This window comes from Synchiropus splendidus, chromosome 11 (assembly GCF_027744825.2).
Source record: "Synchiropus splendidus isolate RoL2022-P1 chromosome 11, RoL_Sspl_1.0, whole genome shotgun sequence".
NCBI classification, from domain to species: Eukaryota; Metazoa; Chordata; class Actinopteri; order Syngnathiformes; family Callionymidae; genus Synchiropus; species Synchiropus splendidus.
In genome coordinates, this window is record NC_071344.1 from 12,548,370 (window position 1) to 12,566,964 (window position 18,595).

The 18,595-nt window shown below is 42.7% G+C and overlaps 1 protein-coding gene across 7 annotated transcripts in view; it reads right to left on the reverse strand.

Moving 5' to 3' along the window:
- ablim3 (actin binding LIM protein family, member 3) overlaps window positions 1-18,595 on the reverse strand; it is a 41,615-nt gene that overhangs the window by 13,831 nt on the left and 9,189 nt on the right. For 4 of the 7 annotated variants that reach the window (XM_053879290.1, XM_053879288.1, XM_053879287.1 and 1 more), the window contains exons 3-4: window positions 7,372-7,555; window positions 1,406-1,542 (exon numbers count right to left, since the gene is read on the reverse strand). In XM_053879290.1, the coding sequence (XP_053735265.1) occupies window positions 1,406-1,542; window positions 7,372-7,555 (321 nt within the window). The remainder of the gene's footprint in view (window positions 1-1,405; window positions 1,543-7,371; window positions 7,556-18,595) is intronic. The other 3 variants (XM_053879291.1, XM_053879289.1, XM_053879286.1) reach the window with 1 other exon arrangement.

Sequence of the window (18,595 nt, forward strand, 5' to 3'; positions counted from 1 at the left end):
TAAATCTTATCTGTCTCTCCGGGCAATTGTGCTGAGTCTTTTGGGTCTCCAGTGTGAAGAATTGACTGCGTCAGGATGACAAGAAGTGTTTCTGAGGGAGGAACCTTGAAGGTTTTCACTCGTCATTCAGAGTTCCCAAATATATATAGTGCCAGTGTCAGCTGTGTGAGTGAGTTTTATCATTTAAATGGTAAACTATCCCACCTACATGGGTCTGTATGCAGGTCAGTCATTACTTAAATGGCTGAGTCAATTTATCAATTAATATTAAATAATGTATAAAAACTCTTAATATTTTTTCTTTCATAATTTATTTTCGCCACATTTCTTGTTCCGTGTACTCTGCAGCAAAACTTTGCCTTCTTTTGACTTAATATATTAATATAAAAGTATATGTAGTATAGATTTTACATTTTTAAAATAGCAGTATATATATATATATATATATATATATATATATATATATATATATATATATATATATATATATATATATATATATATATATATAATGATTAAAAAATGAAGAACTACATTGAAAGACAAATATAGCTCATTTTTGTTACATCAAATTTAGATCAAGTTGAGTTTAGTTAAATTATGACCTAAATTTGATGTAACAAAAATGATTCATTGATTCAATAGAATTTTGTCATAAATGTATGATGAGGAATTAAGCTACAATAAATGTGTAATTGATGTATAAATCTCCCAAAAACTGATGAAATGTCAAAATGAGAGTAACTACTGATTCATGATTCAGACGTTGTCCCAAATCTAGATAATATGCGATGAAATCATTAAACAAACGTGATGTCAAACTTGAAAGTTGTCAGGCACCTTCATGAGTTTCATGTTACTTCCCTTGACTGAACAGGACCTTTGGAGCCTATGTCCTCATTCAGTTTTAAACTTTAATAACTTGACTTGTGTCCGATAAAATGCTTTAAAACGGTGATATTTGAGCTCCATCAGATAGGTTATGGACGTTCTAAACACGAGCACTACCTTTGGTCAGAGTGACGCAGGTGTGTCAGGGGAACCATTTGAATTGTGCCAGTCAGAATCAAGTCATCTCTGCCGCTCAGCCATCTGTGATAGCGGCATGGGATGCGCACAGTCGCCTGCTGTCTATGAACCACATTGAAAAAAGATTCACAGCAGCTCAGTGGCTACTTTAATGCTCAGCAGCAGCCTATAGCCCAGATCATCCCGCACACAAAAGCATCGAACGTTATAAACCATGGTGAATATAAGACTCCTCGTGTTCGCACCAATAATGGAGCAGTTTTTGTTCCCCCCAGCTGGCGAATCACAATGACAGGTGGGAATCATGTGCTTGACAGTCACTTGATTATCTTAATGAGCTAATGCGGTCGTATCGTGTTAAACAGAAGCGACAAACCGATGCAGACGCCGGACTTACGGCTGGGCCCGTGGATCTTGATGGGCTCGCTTGGCTTGACAAGGGTGTGAGAGCACTGCTGACACACGCAGTCCTTCCCACTGAACGTCACTCTGTCTCCGATGGGGAAGGGTTTACTGCCAGGGAAAGAGTAAATAACAGCTGTAAATAACGTGAGATGAGAACACCGATGTGATAAACAAACGTGTTTGGTTTGCTCAAGCACCGGCGACACAACTGCAACTTTCTGGACCAAGCTGTGAAGTTCTAGCGATCAGACAAGCTCCATTTTTTTTCCCATAATCGGCAGTTTGCTGCAGCCGTCTGGCAGGAGCCGTGGAGCCGTCAATCTCTCCTGACAGTGTGTGAGCGTCTTGCTGACGGACACACCTTGCGCTGACATCACTCAGCAGAGTTTAATGACCTGCCTCCCACACAAGTGCACACCCTGGCAATGTTTTAATCAGATGAATCTGAGTGCCATCCTTTCATCCGATGAATCGGTTTGCAAGTGTGAGGTTTATTTATCGATCCTGATTTGAAAATAGCGCAGAATTGTATTTTTACAGCCATAATTGTATTGAATTGCAATTCAACTATAAGAATCCTAACCTTGAATCTTTTTTTTTGTGGTCTGGAAAATTTGAAATGAAATGACATCAACATTGATGTAATGTGATGATCACTCAAATTCTGGAAGGTAAGATGGAACTTTCTCACTTTTGACACTGAAATTGCAGCCTTGAGTATTGGCCGATACCGATATCGATCCAGTACGATGCAAGCATGAATCATACATTCTTTTATTATTATGTCGTAGTGTGGAATGCTAGAAAAGGCTTGATCAAGCAATGTTACCAAAACAGAGAACAATAGTCAGCAGCAGGCATGAGAAAGCTGCATTTTAACCTTCAACGTAATATCTACTTTATTCCACAATTGAATGAAACAAATAAGACAATTATTTGTCTGAAAAATAAAAACTCCTTAAAAACATTTTCCTGACATGCAGCTTCTTTTTGACTTCTAGTCGCAGCATCACGGTCGAAAATCCTGTGATGCTGCTTCAAATGCGCAATGACTTTGGTCATACTAAACATTCCTGGTTCTGTGCCACCACAGGAAACCCGTGCATGACAAGTGTTGCACTCAGCTGCAACGTCTTTGTCCAAGTTGTATGGTAAAATACTGGCACACGTGATCACGTCGCAGACTCTGCTGGGTGTATAGTGCCATAGAAAACCTTGGTATTGTACTCGTGTTACATATTTTTAACTGTTGCGGCAGCCAAAGAATAACAACCAACATTTACTCTAGGCCCATTTCAAATGATACCAGAGGTGGCACATGGGCCTCAAGTTTGAAAAACATGACTGAGCACACAAGGGAAAAGTCTGTTTCCAGCTTAAAGAACGTAGTTACCCAGTAGGAAGCTGAAACACATTAAGAAAGGGATTGATAGGGTGTTGAACGTTGCCAGAGACCCCACTGCTTTGTTATTTAAGGGTCTGAAACATGACGTTGCCAAAGGCTACAGAGAGGAAAACTGCCTCACAGTGAGAACTTATTACAGTGACCAGCATCTAAACTGCAGTTTTTCCACATTGTCTGTCTCGACTGAAACAGTGGTGGCCCTTCCCTCTACACCCTGCTCGCGTCCTCTTTGCCCTGCCTGCACTTGAATAATCCAAGTTAATGCACACAAGCAGAAGAAAAACATCACGTTGGCCATATCATGATAAGCTGTTTTCTGTTGGCACCCGGTTAAGCAGCAGATTGATTTCTGTGTGACTGAGGAGGATGTGAGACGACTGCTGAGCTAAAAGGCTTAGAAAAGGCTGTTTAAAAGAAACAGACAGCACTAATCCTTTTACTCCCCCGCTGAGGCCTGGAGCCCAGCCAGGGAGCGCGGAGAGTCTGGCCGCTTCATAAAAACGGACCACTCAATTAAAACACCGGGTCCAGTTCATCACAACTGGAGGATTTCATTTGAGACAAAGAGGAGTTTTACACAATCGGACTGTGGTGCTTCACTGCTTTCGCTGACCAAGGCGCCGTACATGGCTTGACCCGGGTCAAAATCGGATGGCTTCAAGGTCACAGCAGCTTCTTTAGTTTTCAATCATTTTAATGGTTGATATTTGCTGCCAGGTGTGACGTCTCCCATACGTGGGTGTCATATGGTTTCCTCCCACAGTCCAACAACATCTAGGGCTTGATTGATGATGTCGGTCCATACTTCTAATGTGTTGGGTCACAAACCTTAGTCAAATAACCAGGAATAAACAATTATGGATTCATTAAACCAGGATCAAATAAACCTGGATCAAAAGTCATTCCACTAAAAAATGTAATTCATCTAAAAGAGCAATGTTGTTTTAAATATCTCACATATGTTAGAAACAAATAAACAAGAAGCAAGGTTAAGTAAACCAAACACGGCCTCATAGCCAATGCTAGAGTTGACCTTGTCTCTCATGACACCGTCTCCTCCGCCACTCTCAGCATTTTATAAGTTCACCGATTACATATTTAATGAACTCTTTTTCAACCAGCCACAGAAGTAAAACTATTTTTAGCTTTGATCTTTATCTTTTTTTGGGGGGAAATATCATCAAGGAAAAAGTGAAGCGACGGAAGCAAAGATGACTAATGTGAAGAGGGAGGCCAGACGATGATGAAGGAGGAAGAGGACGGCGGCGAGAGGGAGGGGTGATGGGAAGTGTGGAAGGGACACGTCGAAGGGGAGGATAATGTGGAAGAGGAGATGAGTTGTGAGCAACGTGACAGACGGCAGACGGTGGAGGGAAGACAAGATTCCCCTTCTGCCTTTTCACTGTCGCTTCCAGTTCACTTGCGAACAGAACCCACTCAAACTGCTGACTTTCTTGCTCGTTGTAAACCGACAAAAGATGCAGAGCAAAAACATTTAAAACAAATGGTACGGACAGACGTGTCCAGGGTTGCATCCAACCGAATCAGCAAATCCACGCCACACTCCCTTCACAGACCTGCTGCTCTCTGATTTGCAGCACCAACAGTCAGCTGAATTGGACCATAAATTCTCCGCCAATGCTGCAGTACTTTATGAAATTAAATGTGGCCCGGACGCTGGCGCTGATTTGAATCAGCTAATTTAGAAGATGAGTTCAAGTTGACGCGCCTTGGTGCACAGGAGCTACTGGGGAAACAAACATTCGCCATCGCCAGGGAAGGATGGCTGCTTTCTGAACGCAGACAAAGTTATGTGAGGAATGGAATGAAACTGGGATTGTAAAAACGCACCTATGACGCATTTGGACATTTTTAGAATGATGCAAACCCCTCAGAAATATGTTCCTAGCTTGTTCCTCCGTTTATTATGTGTATCATGCAAGGGCCAACGAAGGGCAGATGAGACTAAAACTTCAGAGAATTGAAGAAATGGTCTGAAAGCAAAGGGCTTCTAAATGAAAAGGCTCCACTGATGTAAAGAAAGCTATTATATGTAAAAAGAAACACGTCACAAGGCACCCCACTGCACTCACGCGCTCAACCAACTCCTTTAAAACCTCCTCACTTCTGGCTCCCAAAAGACGCACCCAGAGGAGCATGAATAGTTAACATGCATATCACAAGAACACGAACAAGTGATGTAGCCAGCGGCAACACTTGAGGCAGCACGGTCTGGTCATGAGGCAGGTAGCAGCTATTCGTGGCACAGAGAGAAAAGAAACAATGGATCATCTGTTTTTCTCAAAATAAACCCACAACTGTGGAATCACGACTGTATTGATGCCGCAGTCCCACAGCCATGACTCTGGTTCCAATGTCTTTCCTTCACTATTCACCCTCTTATTTTGGTGTGGAGAACGCAGCAGTCTAAGTTGGGATCTCTGAACTTCCACCCTCGCTTGACAGCTTCAACGGCTTAGGTGTCCCTGAATGATCCCTGCACCGAAATAAGTCTCCCACCTCGCCTTGTCAGCCGGATATGCCTGGAAAACCTCTCAAGGTGACACTAGGAAAATAACCTGTGGCTTTTTTTGTGACGCAAAGAAGCTGCGGCCACTTTCCTTATCTCCGGGAGAGAAGCCAGTGATGTAGCCCAGTGACAGAGCTGCTGCTTCCACTCTTGTAGTAAGCCACGTCAAAATGGAATTCATCCCCAACCCAAGCTTGATGCCGAGTCGAGGGCGCGACCAGCAGACAACAAGGACAGCTCAGGTAAACTTGGTAATGGTGGCTAGTTGCACTTCGTTTGAGTCTCCTCTAGCACTCTGTTTAAAAAAGATGGGTGGATCATTGTAGACGAGTCATTTGTAAGTAGCCAACGAGTCACGCCTGATCTAAACTAATCCAGTTAGAGCTGAAGCGCACAGCATAATGAGGTAATCAGGACTTTCCCTTCGGGGTGAATTTAGGACAGGCAACCTCATGAGGGTGACATTTTGGTTAAGGTTGTGCAACACCAACATCTTTTTCAGAGACTGAAGACCACATTATAGCTTCACTTCTGTCCACCCACTGGGCAAGCTTGACCTGTCATTTTGACATGTTCCACAAGGTACTCAGAGAGCACAGGTCTCCGCCAGGCAGCATTGATTCATTTATTTATAATCCATATGCTGAGATGGCTTGAATAGCTTTACTAACAATTGTCAAGTTGAAGTGAGCTCAGTGGGCCAGAAGGTGGCGCTAGTAATCCAAACTCCTCAATCCGGATCGGATAATAGCCTGTTATCAACACTCTGTAAAAATTTCACTGAATTCTGTTGCAAACTTTCACAGATATTTCGCTAACAAAGAGGTTAGAGCTGGTTATTGATTGTCATCATCAATGGCCTGAATTTTAACTAACTGTCTCAATACCAATTTCATTTGCATATGGAAGAGATTCTCCAAAATTCAGGCCAGAAATGCCACTAAAGAATGAACTTCTGTATCCAGAGGCATTAAAGATTACGTGCGCTTTATGGAACAAAAAGGTTTTTCCCAATTTATTTTGTTTAACTTAACATCTGAAGCTAATTTTGATATAAAGCTTAGCAACAATGACTGATAGGCTGCTTTTGATGGTTGCTGAGCCAAGTCTCAACTCAGGATGCTTATAATGCTGAGCGTTGCAGTGAAAGAACGAGCGACATAAGGATGGAACAATGGGGGATCGCACATTTGGAGGATGAACATCCGTAATTTCTATACTATGGGGTGCACCAGAACCAGAATATAGGCCGCACCCACTTAATTTAAGAAGAATAACATTAAACAGTTTTTTAATGTTAATAAAACGCCTGTGATTTCATTGGTCTTTTGTGCCATTTTTTTTTTTTGCTGTGACCATCAGCGTAACTTCTGCGGTCCGATCCACTGGCAGAGACATGAGCTGCTCAGCGAGCTTGCTGTTGTGTGCTTATTTTGTGAAGCAATTTATGTTGTGTTTAATGACTGTAAAACAACTTTGTGAGCCATCTGAAATTTCAGTTTTCAAACATAAAAAACCTGGCATTGACAAATGCTTACCATTCGTGTGTCTGCAGTTGGGTGTGGGCATGAAATTAAAAGCATTAAATGAGATTCGCTGAACCCTGAGCCCACTAGCTTGGTGCATGAGTCCATAGCAGAGAATCGACTCTGAGTCATCGTTTATAAACATTTTCTGTGTCCAGAAATACTGCTGTCTTGTGACTGATCACTTGACCACTTCCCTTCAGTATAAAAACAAAGCATTCCTTGAATGACTCAAATGAATTTGGAGAATGGTAGCAGGGCTAATTCAAAGAACACAAGGCAGAAACTCAAGCCAAGGCACTTGCTTCAAGGCTGTGTACCAAACCAGCTTGGGCAATGTCAACTAACACATTTAAAACCTGCAAAAACAAAGGTAACCGTCACTTGAAGCTTGACCTTCAAACCAACATCAACGTATATCACCATACAGTTCATTCAAAGATGGCAATTGCAAGTTATTGTAAGAGGATTTGTACCTGCAAACACTGCAGACAAAGCACTTGGGGTGGTACGTTCGTCCAAGAGCCGAGACCACTTCGCCGGTGATGAAGCTGTCGCAGCGGTCACAGCGCGTGCCATACAAACGCTGGTAGTCCGCCGTGCAGATATATTCCCCCTTCTTCTGGAAGAAGCCTGATCTCGCCAGATCGCAGTTACAGACTGAAAAGAAAGGACAATGAAGGAGAAATCAATAAAGCACCAGGAACAAGAGGTTCCTTCCAACTGTGAAGAAAGAAATACACTTCAGTCACTAGACGCGATGTGCGTTTCCTGCCAGGCCGATATGAACCATAACCAAAGTTCTGGTATTGGTTTTTAATTAAAAATAATGCAAATAAGGTTGTTCATGGAGGGAAGGAGTCCTCCTAACCCATCTGGGTCCTGCTTTTGTTCACCGCGTCGACAAGCCTCACAGATGGCTGCTCGGGAAGTTACTCTGCTCCAGACAGTGGTGAGCCAATTTGCTCTGATGGCAAAATAATGACATAATCACTGGAAAAGCCATTCTCAGCAAAACAATGTGCAAAAGGAAACCAAACAACAGACCTCAATTTCTCAGCATCGACGGCAAGGCACCTACCAGCGGCGGCACTAATGAAATCAGGTGTGTGCTCGCCGCGAGTGCGTGGAAATTGCGCTGCCTCAGCAGAGCCCGTGTGCCACAGCTATTGCTATGAAGTGAAGTAAATTCCAGAGGCCGTAGCCTTAGAGCTGAACTGCATTTGCACGGATCATTGACCAAGGTGGTCGCTGGTCTGTAGTTTTTAGCTCCTTGGCGAGGGGAGTGTACCAGTACTCTCCAGAAGGGTAGTCTACGAGTACTTCAGTATGTTTTGCTTGTACATGGGTGACGGTCACAAGCTTCACTGCATTACAAACACACATTTTACAAAATTGTCATTCATTCATTGACATTCATAAACTGCCTGCTGCTGTAAAGTGTTTCGGTTTCATGGCATCGGTGGCCATTCTATGAGTACGAGTATATGAGTCTGATATCGGACCGATACCTGCTACTGGCATTGGCACATACATAAAAATTTTGATTTTCTTCAAGTCAAGCAGTATAACATTAAAAATGCAACAAAACATTAACAAAAATGACCACATTTTAGAGAGGAATATTGATATTTAACATTGTCACAAAAAATGTGTTGATTTAGAACACAATTTTGATCAGAACAACATTCATTGTTTTGGCCCGTGAGCCTCGGGTTTGACACCTCCTCCTCAGCATGTCTGTACTGCATAAATCCTCCATCTGTGCCAAATATCTTGGAGATAAGACACAGCCGTACCGTAACCCTCCCACTGACTCAACATCCCAGCCGTGAGACACATTTACTGTCCTCGGAAGCGGACACTATAGACTTTGACAGCTCAGACACAATTCTTTCCTAAAACCAATCCGACTGTGGTCGACTCCACATAAAAAGACCACATTTCCCTGAAACTGAATATCAGAGGCAAACCACCGAATAAGATGGCAGTATGAAATAATGGAAAGAGCATTTAGGCAACTCCAATGACGGTGTGGTTATCTGATAAAACGCAGCTGTGCATTAGGAGGCTGCTTGACTAAACGAATAAGGCTCGCAGTGAAATAAAGAAAGTGTTATTTGCCTGCGGTGGATGCAGCACAAGATTGTTGACAGCATGAAGGGTATAAATAGATTCAGTGGACAGAGAAGGCTGGACTTGGTGTGGACTCTCGACAGCCACCAGTCATCTCTTTACAGTAGATGCACACGTGTGCACCAGCCCTTCTAAGGGGCTCACTTAATCTCAAGCTGTTTATGAGAGCAGCGTATTGACTTAATGGTGTAATAAAAGATCAATGGGCCCTCACTTAAAAACAAAACAATCTTGGCTCCCACAGGAGGAAGGAGACACATAAATCTATTCCTGATGGGAACACACAGAGCAGAGGCTCTGGATGAAATGTGACAGTGCGCTGAGCTATGATGATGGATCTTATCATTAAGACAGGTCTCTGGCGTGGAGGCAGAGTGGCTTCAGAGAGGGGGAATGTGGGGCGCATGAATTAACTTCAACATTTCAATTGGTTCGTAAAAGTGTGTGTGTTTGATGTGTGTGCGCAGACCACATTTCCAGAGAAATCGTCCCGCAGAATTTCAAACCTTCTATTCCCAGAAACCAAATCACATGCCACTTGATACCATCATGGAAAAAAATCGGGGGCGGGGGGAGGATAGCTCACAGCAATGATTTGACTCTACAGTAGTTAGTTATCTTATATAATTAAAAAGCAGTTCAATAAAAGTCAAACCAGATTTCGAATCTGCTCCATTATCTTTGTGTACTTTATTAGCATAAGAAGTGGGGGACCGAATCACAGCTGGCCAGCTGCATCTGCCCGCTCAGGATTGGAGGCCCCGGCTCGTGGGTTCACCTGCCTCGGCTTATCACAATCTTTCCCTCCGACAACATGATTGGCTCGGGCATTTCAGAGGACGGCCCACAACCTCAGTTGCCATAGCAGACGTAAACCTTCTGCAGCTACCCTGGAGACAGCCTAAATCAGCCTGGTGTGGTGGCGCTGGCGCCACTTTTGGCAGTTCGGTTCAATGTAAAAAAAATAATAATAATAAAATAGTGGAAGGTGAGCCCCGAATGAAAATGACTTTATTTTCTAAGGTTGGTTCTCGACAACGTCTACTTCAGTGCTTGCGTTCAAAAAGCTTGAGAGTTTGATCAACCATTGTCCTTGTTTTGGGAAGTGCATTCCGACACCACAAACCAAGTTTGATCAATTCACAGTTCGGATAACACAAAATCACAGATTTAAAGCCAAGAATTTAGATTCAAGGAATTTGGTATTCTTCTGCAGTTTTCCTCTTAGGCAGAAAAGGTGTGACCTGCTAGAGTTGTCCTGCCAGCTGACAAAAAAGAGAGATGTGCTCTAACATCAGTGAGGGTACAAACACAACAAGTTAGAGATCAGACCACCCATCAAAACAGTAAGAGACTGAACTCCAAGCTCACAAAATACTTTCATTTTCAGAGGCTTTCTGCATGGCTGGCCCCTTTATGAATTTGTCACAGGTTATCCGATCAGTAGTTCCCTGTGAAGACCACGACTTCGGGACAGGATTGTCCACGTCAAGTGTCCTAGAGGGGATTACCTGAAGTGCCTATTGAGGCACAATGGGCCCACTCATGCACACTTGAACCAAACACTACCTTAGCCAACTCTTAAAGGAATCATGAAGCGAGATTATCCTCTCCCAGCACTCTCCCAGTCGTAATGCAGCTCCTCACAGGAACATTTGAGGCTCATCGGGAATTCATCAGCTATAGGTATCATTACATCAGCCTACCATTGGCTTCACCCTACAGCGTTAGCTCATCCCTGATGCTCTGATTTCCTCCCAATGGATGGGGAGTTTGGTGTTGTTTTTGTCAATACTGTCAGTATTCACGGGTGAGGGTTAAGGACAACTATTAAGGGCGACTCCGCCTTATCTATCCACACTCACATCTCTGTTTCCACCTTCTTAAGCCAACATGACTGTGCCAGCATCTTGATGCGTGTTTAGACAAAGCACGTGGATTCAGAAGCATGTATAGCTCCTATATTTGATATTCAGCCCGGACACCTCGATATCAATACAGTACTGTATGGGTTTAGTGAAAAACATTCTGATACTGGCTTTACTTGTCAATCGACGGTAAGCTGGAAATTATGTTGGTTTTAACGGTAGCATGAAGGGCAAAACTGACATTTGCCATTGCCGTAACTTTACAAGAGGACAAGCAGGGAACTTGAGCCTGTTTATTTATTGATATCCACATCGTGACTGTTCATATCGCAGTAGAGAAACCGTAACACTATATAGTGAATATTAATATCTTGAACGTTCATAACTCTAAATCAATATCATATCGGTATATCTTTCAGTCCTTACGCCAAGCAAAAGCATCATGGGTAAATCACTATTGACCTCGCTTCAAAGAGAAAAACAGTTAAGAGGTTTCTTACAGCGTCGTGTCAGTAACCATCAAAGACGACCCTATGTTCTGTGAACAGAGGACCAAGACAGTCGGAGGGAAGAAGAGCTGTAGAAAACAGCAGCTTGGCTTTGATCAAATGTGGAAAATGTGCCATATCTGGTTGGAAATAACGTCTTGTGAGTCTGGAGACTGGCTGGCATCACTGTAACCATAGCATGATTTAAGCTATTGCACTAGACTTTGTTGTTTATCTACCGATTTATTTCCTCCAAAAAAACACGTTCCCCTTAGCATTACTGCATGTTTTGTAAATGAACTTTCTCACATGAGCCAGTCGTGTAAAACACAGTTGTGGCAACACTGCCCTCTACCCTGGGAAAAATCCTGGCACAATTGCCAGTCTATATACTGACCCCTGAACTGAACTGTCTAAAGCCATCAAGAAAAGTTTCTCCATCGTCTGAAGGCAGCTGATCTTGAACCTTTCAGTCCAAACCATTTCAAATCCAACCACATGTGGCAGCTGCCAGCACAGTGGGTGGAGTCGGGTCGAACCTCTGATCCCGCAGAGACATGGCTGAGCTCGGCTAAAAGAAGAAAGCTTTGGTTACAGCCACATAAACCACCACATGGTATTGCACCCATGAAAGCAGCAACCCAATCCACCAGCATTTAAAACACATGGATTTGTTCCGTATGTGTTTCTGTCCGCACTGCTCAGGGATCGTGGCAGAGAGAAAAGTTATCTGAGAGAGACGATAAGTCCAGTGATTAGCGGTGGACACGTAGGCCGGCGTCTGCAGCCGTGGTCATTAGAGCCACGCTGATTAGACACCCACGGGGGGTCTGCGCGATTGGGTCGTTATCTCAAGCCAACAGACCCAATTAAAATTCCAATCTTGAAGTCGAGTCGAGCTGAAACTGAAGTAGTTCCTGACCCCATCCACGTACCTTATTAGGACTACATTAAGCCGAAACATCCAAAACATAGCTTGACTTCATTGTTAATGAACCAGAGCGTTTGATTGTGAGACCAATAGAGCTCATTTGAATCTGCACTGTAGCGCTCTTCACTCAAGGGCGGGTCCAAATACACATGTTTTGCTACATTTATTGACTGTCAAGTGACAAGTTGCAGCAGCTTGCTACTTGGTTATTCCCCACCTCGGCCTCCACACAAGAGATTTGACTTCCTCTGGCTTCCTCTTTGGATGTTCAGACCCTCTGGAAGGAAACACTTTGAAGTGTAAAAAGTGTTTTCTTAAGTCGTGCCAACTGGCACAGACTTAGCTGCAGAGACACGAAAAGTAGATTGCAGATCCACAGACACCTGCCCACTAAAGACAATGGTCTCATTCAGTGGCAACACTATTATTTTCAAGCATCAGGATGAACTGCCTGAAGAGTTGGACTTGTTCGGCAAGAAAACAGTGAGGAAAGAACTCATCATTGCACTTGTTAACAACATATTTGTCTGATTAATTCAGGAATAAGCTTGAAGAAAATTGGGTACTTGCTTTATGACGTGATATAATTTTGTTTTTCGGACATTTGCTCTGGTGGTGGTGGTGGAATAGCAGTTGGTTCTGCGATCTCATAGCAAGAGGGTTCAAATCCAGCTACAGTGTTGACGCCTATCTCTCTGGAGTTTGTTTGTTTTTCACGTCTTTTTCCTCCTTGCACCCTGGTTTCTTCGCACTGACTAAAAACATACTGTAAATTCCAGACAATAGAGTGCACCAGCATATTAGCCACACACACTAAATTTAAGAAGGAAAATAAATGTCCGTCCATAAGCCGCAGCAGTCTATAAACCATGGGTGCAGTGGTGCTGTCTGCGCCATAAAAAGGTCATAATATTGTCAGAAAAATATCCAAACTCTTATGTAATCGATGACGAATGATGAAAGTTAGCAAGCGTCACTCCAGCAGTCATGAAGTAGGATGGAGAAGTTTGAGTGGGAAAGGTATGGGATGTACAGTGCTGAGGAAGGCAGAAGCAGAGAGAAATAGTGTGTGAATGACAGGGTTCCCCAGCACTACGCCGTGGTGGATGATGGAGACAGATGGCTGCCCTGTGGAGTCGCTTCATACCAGCACTCTGCTTAGGCCGTCGGCTTTTAACCCTCTGAGACGTCATGACAGACTCAGCTGGGTGGAAAACAAGTGAGGGTGAAGGCTCAGAGAAGAAGCCTCGTGCTGTTGTAGCAGCATTCGAATTCAGGTTCAACTGTCCAACCTAAAAATGGAGTTCCTAATTCGCTAATTCTATGGAATTCACTGGGCTTAAATCACTTAACTCTACCCAGCCACAAACACACGTTAAGACTATTGACGGAGCGTTGTTTTGAAGCTCCCTCTGGACCCTGAGGCTTTTCCGAGTCAAGCAGCGCAATAATCCCTGTCATCTATCCAGATCCTGGAGAGTCGTCGCAGAGGAACGCTCCTGTCTGCCATGCTCTCTTCCCTCTCAGCCGAATCTCTCCCTAGCAACCAGGCAATGGCGTGGTGATTGGAGCAGCGTAGCAGCCGTTGCTATAGTTACAGGAAGCTCCCATTCCCAGTAACCCCCCACTTTTTTTCTGTGTATTTTGCCTCTTGTTTTTCCTTTGAACCTCTTTCTTGTTGCCTTAGCTGTTGCCCCTTCCCTCCTTTAATTTCCCCCCTCCTCTTTATATTAACAGCAATGTTGAGGGATGGAAGGTAATGGTGTCCGTAGGGAGGCTGGAGGCTCTGAACCACGTCAGCCAGAAAGAGACAAAGATGCATTTATCAAGCCCTTGTGAGGATTCAATCCCTAAATGAAGCATTAGCAGAGCAGAGAAGCGTCATGCAATGCACAGCGCACGCTCGCCTGTTGGTTTAATTTCGCTCACACGGCTGATTTGGAAGCGAGACTTGAAGCATCTGCAGCAGGTTAACTGTGGTCAACTGTGGCCGACAGACACGCGCGCACGAGACACGGACGATCACAGTAAACGACATTGACTCCAATGAAACTACAAAAATGTTGCCTCAAATGGGAAAATAATGATGGACGCTTGTGTTTTGTCAGCAAGAGAGAAAATGTTTGTGGTCCACTCTTTTGGGTGCAGTCAGCCCTTTTCTGTCAAGACTAAACTTTTCACATTGAAAATGAATGCGTTCATCCACAAACTACAGCGAATGAAGGCAGTTTTTCTTTTTTTTTTTTAATACTTCAGCATGTTTTTGCGTTGCTTAAATAATTCATTACATTTCCAAGGGTTCACTAAACATACTCAATAGACTCAGTTGAAATAAAAAAAAAGAAGTTCGGCTCTGTGGGTGGAGCTGCGGACAAGTGAGCGAAAACAGAGCATTTGAGCACTTTAAGGCCAATAACACGCCTGTGATTTCATTGGTTTGATGTGACTAGCTCAATATTTTAGCAGCATGAAGCTCTTCAGCCTGTAAACATCCGTATATTAGCCGTGTTGTTGTATAAGCCGCAGGGTTCAGACCGAGAGAGAAAAGTAGCAGCTTATAGTCTGGAAATTACGGGACGATTGACAACAATACAAACAGACATGTCGGCGTGTTTGTCAACCCATATACGTCATATTCAGTCAAGTCGGCCAATCGTATGTTGCGTATTTGTCGCGTTCTACTGCACTGCTTCTGCTAGCTGTTTCCTTCTTACTCCAATGCAGCTCCTTCATCAATCTCTCGCTTAGATAGCGACACAGCTAACCACTGTCACCAGAACACCTGCACTGCTCCTCATCATATTCTTGTTATCCATGTGCTCCTGTGTTTTATCTCTGCCTGTCCGCTCATTATATGGTGAGTTTATAATTCTGCTCATCCATTTTTCCCAGCTTCTACAAGCATCTCACATTTAACCTGGTTTTCCAGCGCCTTTTGTTCTGAGTTATGATTCTTGTATTTTCATTTCTCTGCTTTTCGTTTCTTGAGCCGCCCATGCCTCTCCTCTTTTTGCATTTCTATTTTTGGACTGCTTCTTCATCACACATTTGTTTTGTTTGCACACTGTTTTGAGTTTTCTGTAGATTATTTACCGATTATTGGAGGATCCTTTTATGCTAGAACTGTCTTGTTTTCACATCTGTTCCTGGTTGCAAGAGTTCTTTGCATAATAAAAGCAACATTTAGAAAAAATATCATTGCGTTTTCCTTTTCAAGAGATCATTATCCATTATCAATATATCAATATATATATATATATATATATATATATATATATATATATATATATATATATATATATATATATATATATATATATATAATTATGGGGTGAAACAAAGAGACAGCCTTACTCCTAAAATGACAACTGGGTATTTTGACTATTCCGACACTCCACTCGGTCACACCACGACACTCCGCTGCAGTTTCACCTGATGTCATATATTTTGATTTCAAATTCTTGAAAAACTGCTTCATGAAAGCATTAAAGGTTTTCAGGCAAGTTTTTTTATTCTTCTTATGTTCAGTTTTTGCTCATTTCAAGGGTTCATCAAGGGTAATGAAAACCAAGCTAATGTCATCAAGATGCTTTTGATGAGTAGCAAACTTTAATCATCACATTTATATTTATGATGTGGGTGTGAAGGAGGGACTGCGGTACACGCGCAGTAGAGCTTAACTCAAAGCTCAAGGAAGTTTGGGTCTCAGGCCTGCAGAGCATCACATGACAAACACTCTGGTACTTACAACGTAGAAAATAATGTAGCAGTTCCTTTTTCACAACAAGGCTTTTCATTTTATTCAAATGTCTGCATTGGAACGTTATTAATAACAACCCAATGCTATTTATTCAGGCCTGTCAACAATAGCTGCTTTACTAGAGCGGCTCTGTTTGAAGCCGCAGCAGTCAAAAGCAAATATTGTCTTCCATTTATCACCTTTCAGTTCCAGCAAACACACAGGGAACCGTATCACAGGGTTAAAATACAAAGACAGAACAGTGAGTGAAGTTAAAAAGAACAAGCGGCACGGACACCAAACAAAAACACGGCTGGAAAACTGCTGGCTGAGCAAACGCCTGACAACAGAGCGCGGGACGTGTCGGGATGTGACGCTGAGCCGTACCGAGTCCAGCGATCTGGGATGTGTGAGGCGTCCAAAGGTGCTGGAAAGGCTTGTTATTGATGCTGTTTTGACCGGGTGAAAAAAAGGAGATAGAGGCATCTAATGATGTAATGTCGAGGTCTGAACACCATCCCCCATCTCTTTTTCTCTCCAGCACATGTGCACCCCCTTTCTCTCCTGGGCACGGATTAGCACCCCCAAGTTGGCTAATAGTGGCAGAGCTTTTGAAAACAACCACCATCTGAGTCTATGTGCCCCTCAGAGCAACCTCTGACTGTAGTCAGACATGATTTGCACGAGGACACTTGACACAATTTGTTTTTCAATAACCTCCCCTGCTGCCTTTAGACAAGAGAGAAAATAAACTGTATTCTGAGGATGGATAAGGAAACTACGGAAAATAGTTTCCTCTTTGAGGAGCATTCCTCTACTGATGAGTGAGAAACAGGGCTACGCTCTGAGTCTCAGGGAGACGCACCGGGATTTATTTCTTCATTTTCAGATTGGTGCTAAATTTACATGTTTACACCTTTCAAATGTATCAACCACGTGGATGGTTTCATACTTTTGCACCATATGAATGAAGACACTGAAATAGAGCAGCAAGATTTCGGCAAAAATTCAAATCATGTTTTGAAGATTGTAATCACAATAAATAACTGTATTTTTAATTTGTACCTGTATTTTTGATATTGCTTTAATTTACAAAGTTTGTTTTGATTGTCAAAAATGGCAAATTATTTTAAAAAATTATAATAATAATCTGGCAATTTAAGATTTAGAAAGATTAAATCGAGTAAATATGCCACATCCCCAACATTTCTAGCATGACAATTCAGTCATTCACTCGCATAAACATGGCGAATACCGTGCAGCAACACTGTTGTCTCCCAATTTGGCCACAAAAAAAGTGAGTGTTAGGTCGTGGTCTGGAGATCTGTTAACGCATATATCAGTGATGACCAGTAAAGTTTAATGTGGCAGACAAAACGCTTAAAAAGAAAACAAGTCAGAAGTGAAGTGCCTTCATTCAAATCCTTCAAGATCAACTTAGCGACGAAAATACTGCACAATACACTGTCCTCGCCAATGACAAGATAAATGTTATTCACTGTTGCTGTTTTTCCAACCACAAATGTAGCTCACGAGACACGTACGGAAGAACATCGAAACTTGCTTTGTTCTTGCATAATTTTAACTCTATTGACTTGAGTTGGTCTACTTACAATACTATGTGTTTAATTAGTGCCAATGTAGGAGTGACTGTGTAAAACCAGATGAGCAAGTAGAAGCCAATATTGAAGCACAAGTCTAAGCTCATCTCTGGCTATGACCTCTGGGTCAAAGATCCCCATTCAAAACATTATTACAAAGCGCAGTTGAATCTTCAGCCCGACACTAGTCAAGGATTGTGTGCTCCAACACTGACTCTCTTCAATGTGACAGAACACCAGGCGAAGGAGCTCCAGGCAGCACAGAAGCATGACAAATAGAATGTCTCACTTCTTTGACTCCTAATTTGCACAGGCACAGACACTCAACTGTCACGAGCTTATTTTAGGAGAGCAGATCATTTTGCTAATGTGCTTGGAATTTACCGTATTAGCGTTAAGTAGGAACAAGACTCTGAGAGGTTGTCACTCCAAAGATTTTGTAATTCTTCAGGATCTCAGCCTAGCGCAGAAGAAATACACAAAAATGTGAGTCGAGAAAATGAATGCATTTATAGACATCAAGACAAACCCAGAAGATACATTTACAGCCGATCATTCAGTCTCACAGCCACAGTAGCTCTCCAAAATATAAATAATGATCATTGAAAGGCAGCATATTTTGGCAAACACTCTCTGCATCAAAGAGCAACGCAAGGAGAGAAAATCCAATAAGAAATGTGAGCTCATCTTTAATTGATTTTAGGTTCCGTCATTGCTATCAAAGGGTGAGAGAATCAGCGCCGAGGTTCAGAGTTAAACCACTGCTCCAGCTCTGCATCACGAAAAGCCAGTTGAGGTGGAGAGTCATTGGACTTTTGGTTTGAGGTCCATGAGACCATGGGAGGAGGAGTTGGTTACTTTGGTGAGTGTAGTCTAGACCTCTTTAGACCCCACAAAACAAGTTGAGGCGAACAATAAGTACATTTTCATTTTTTAT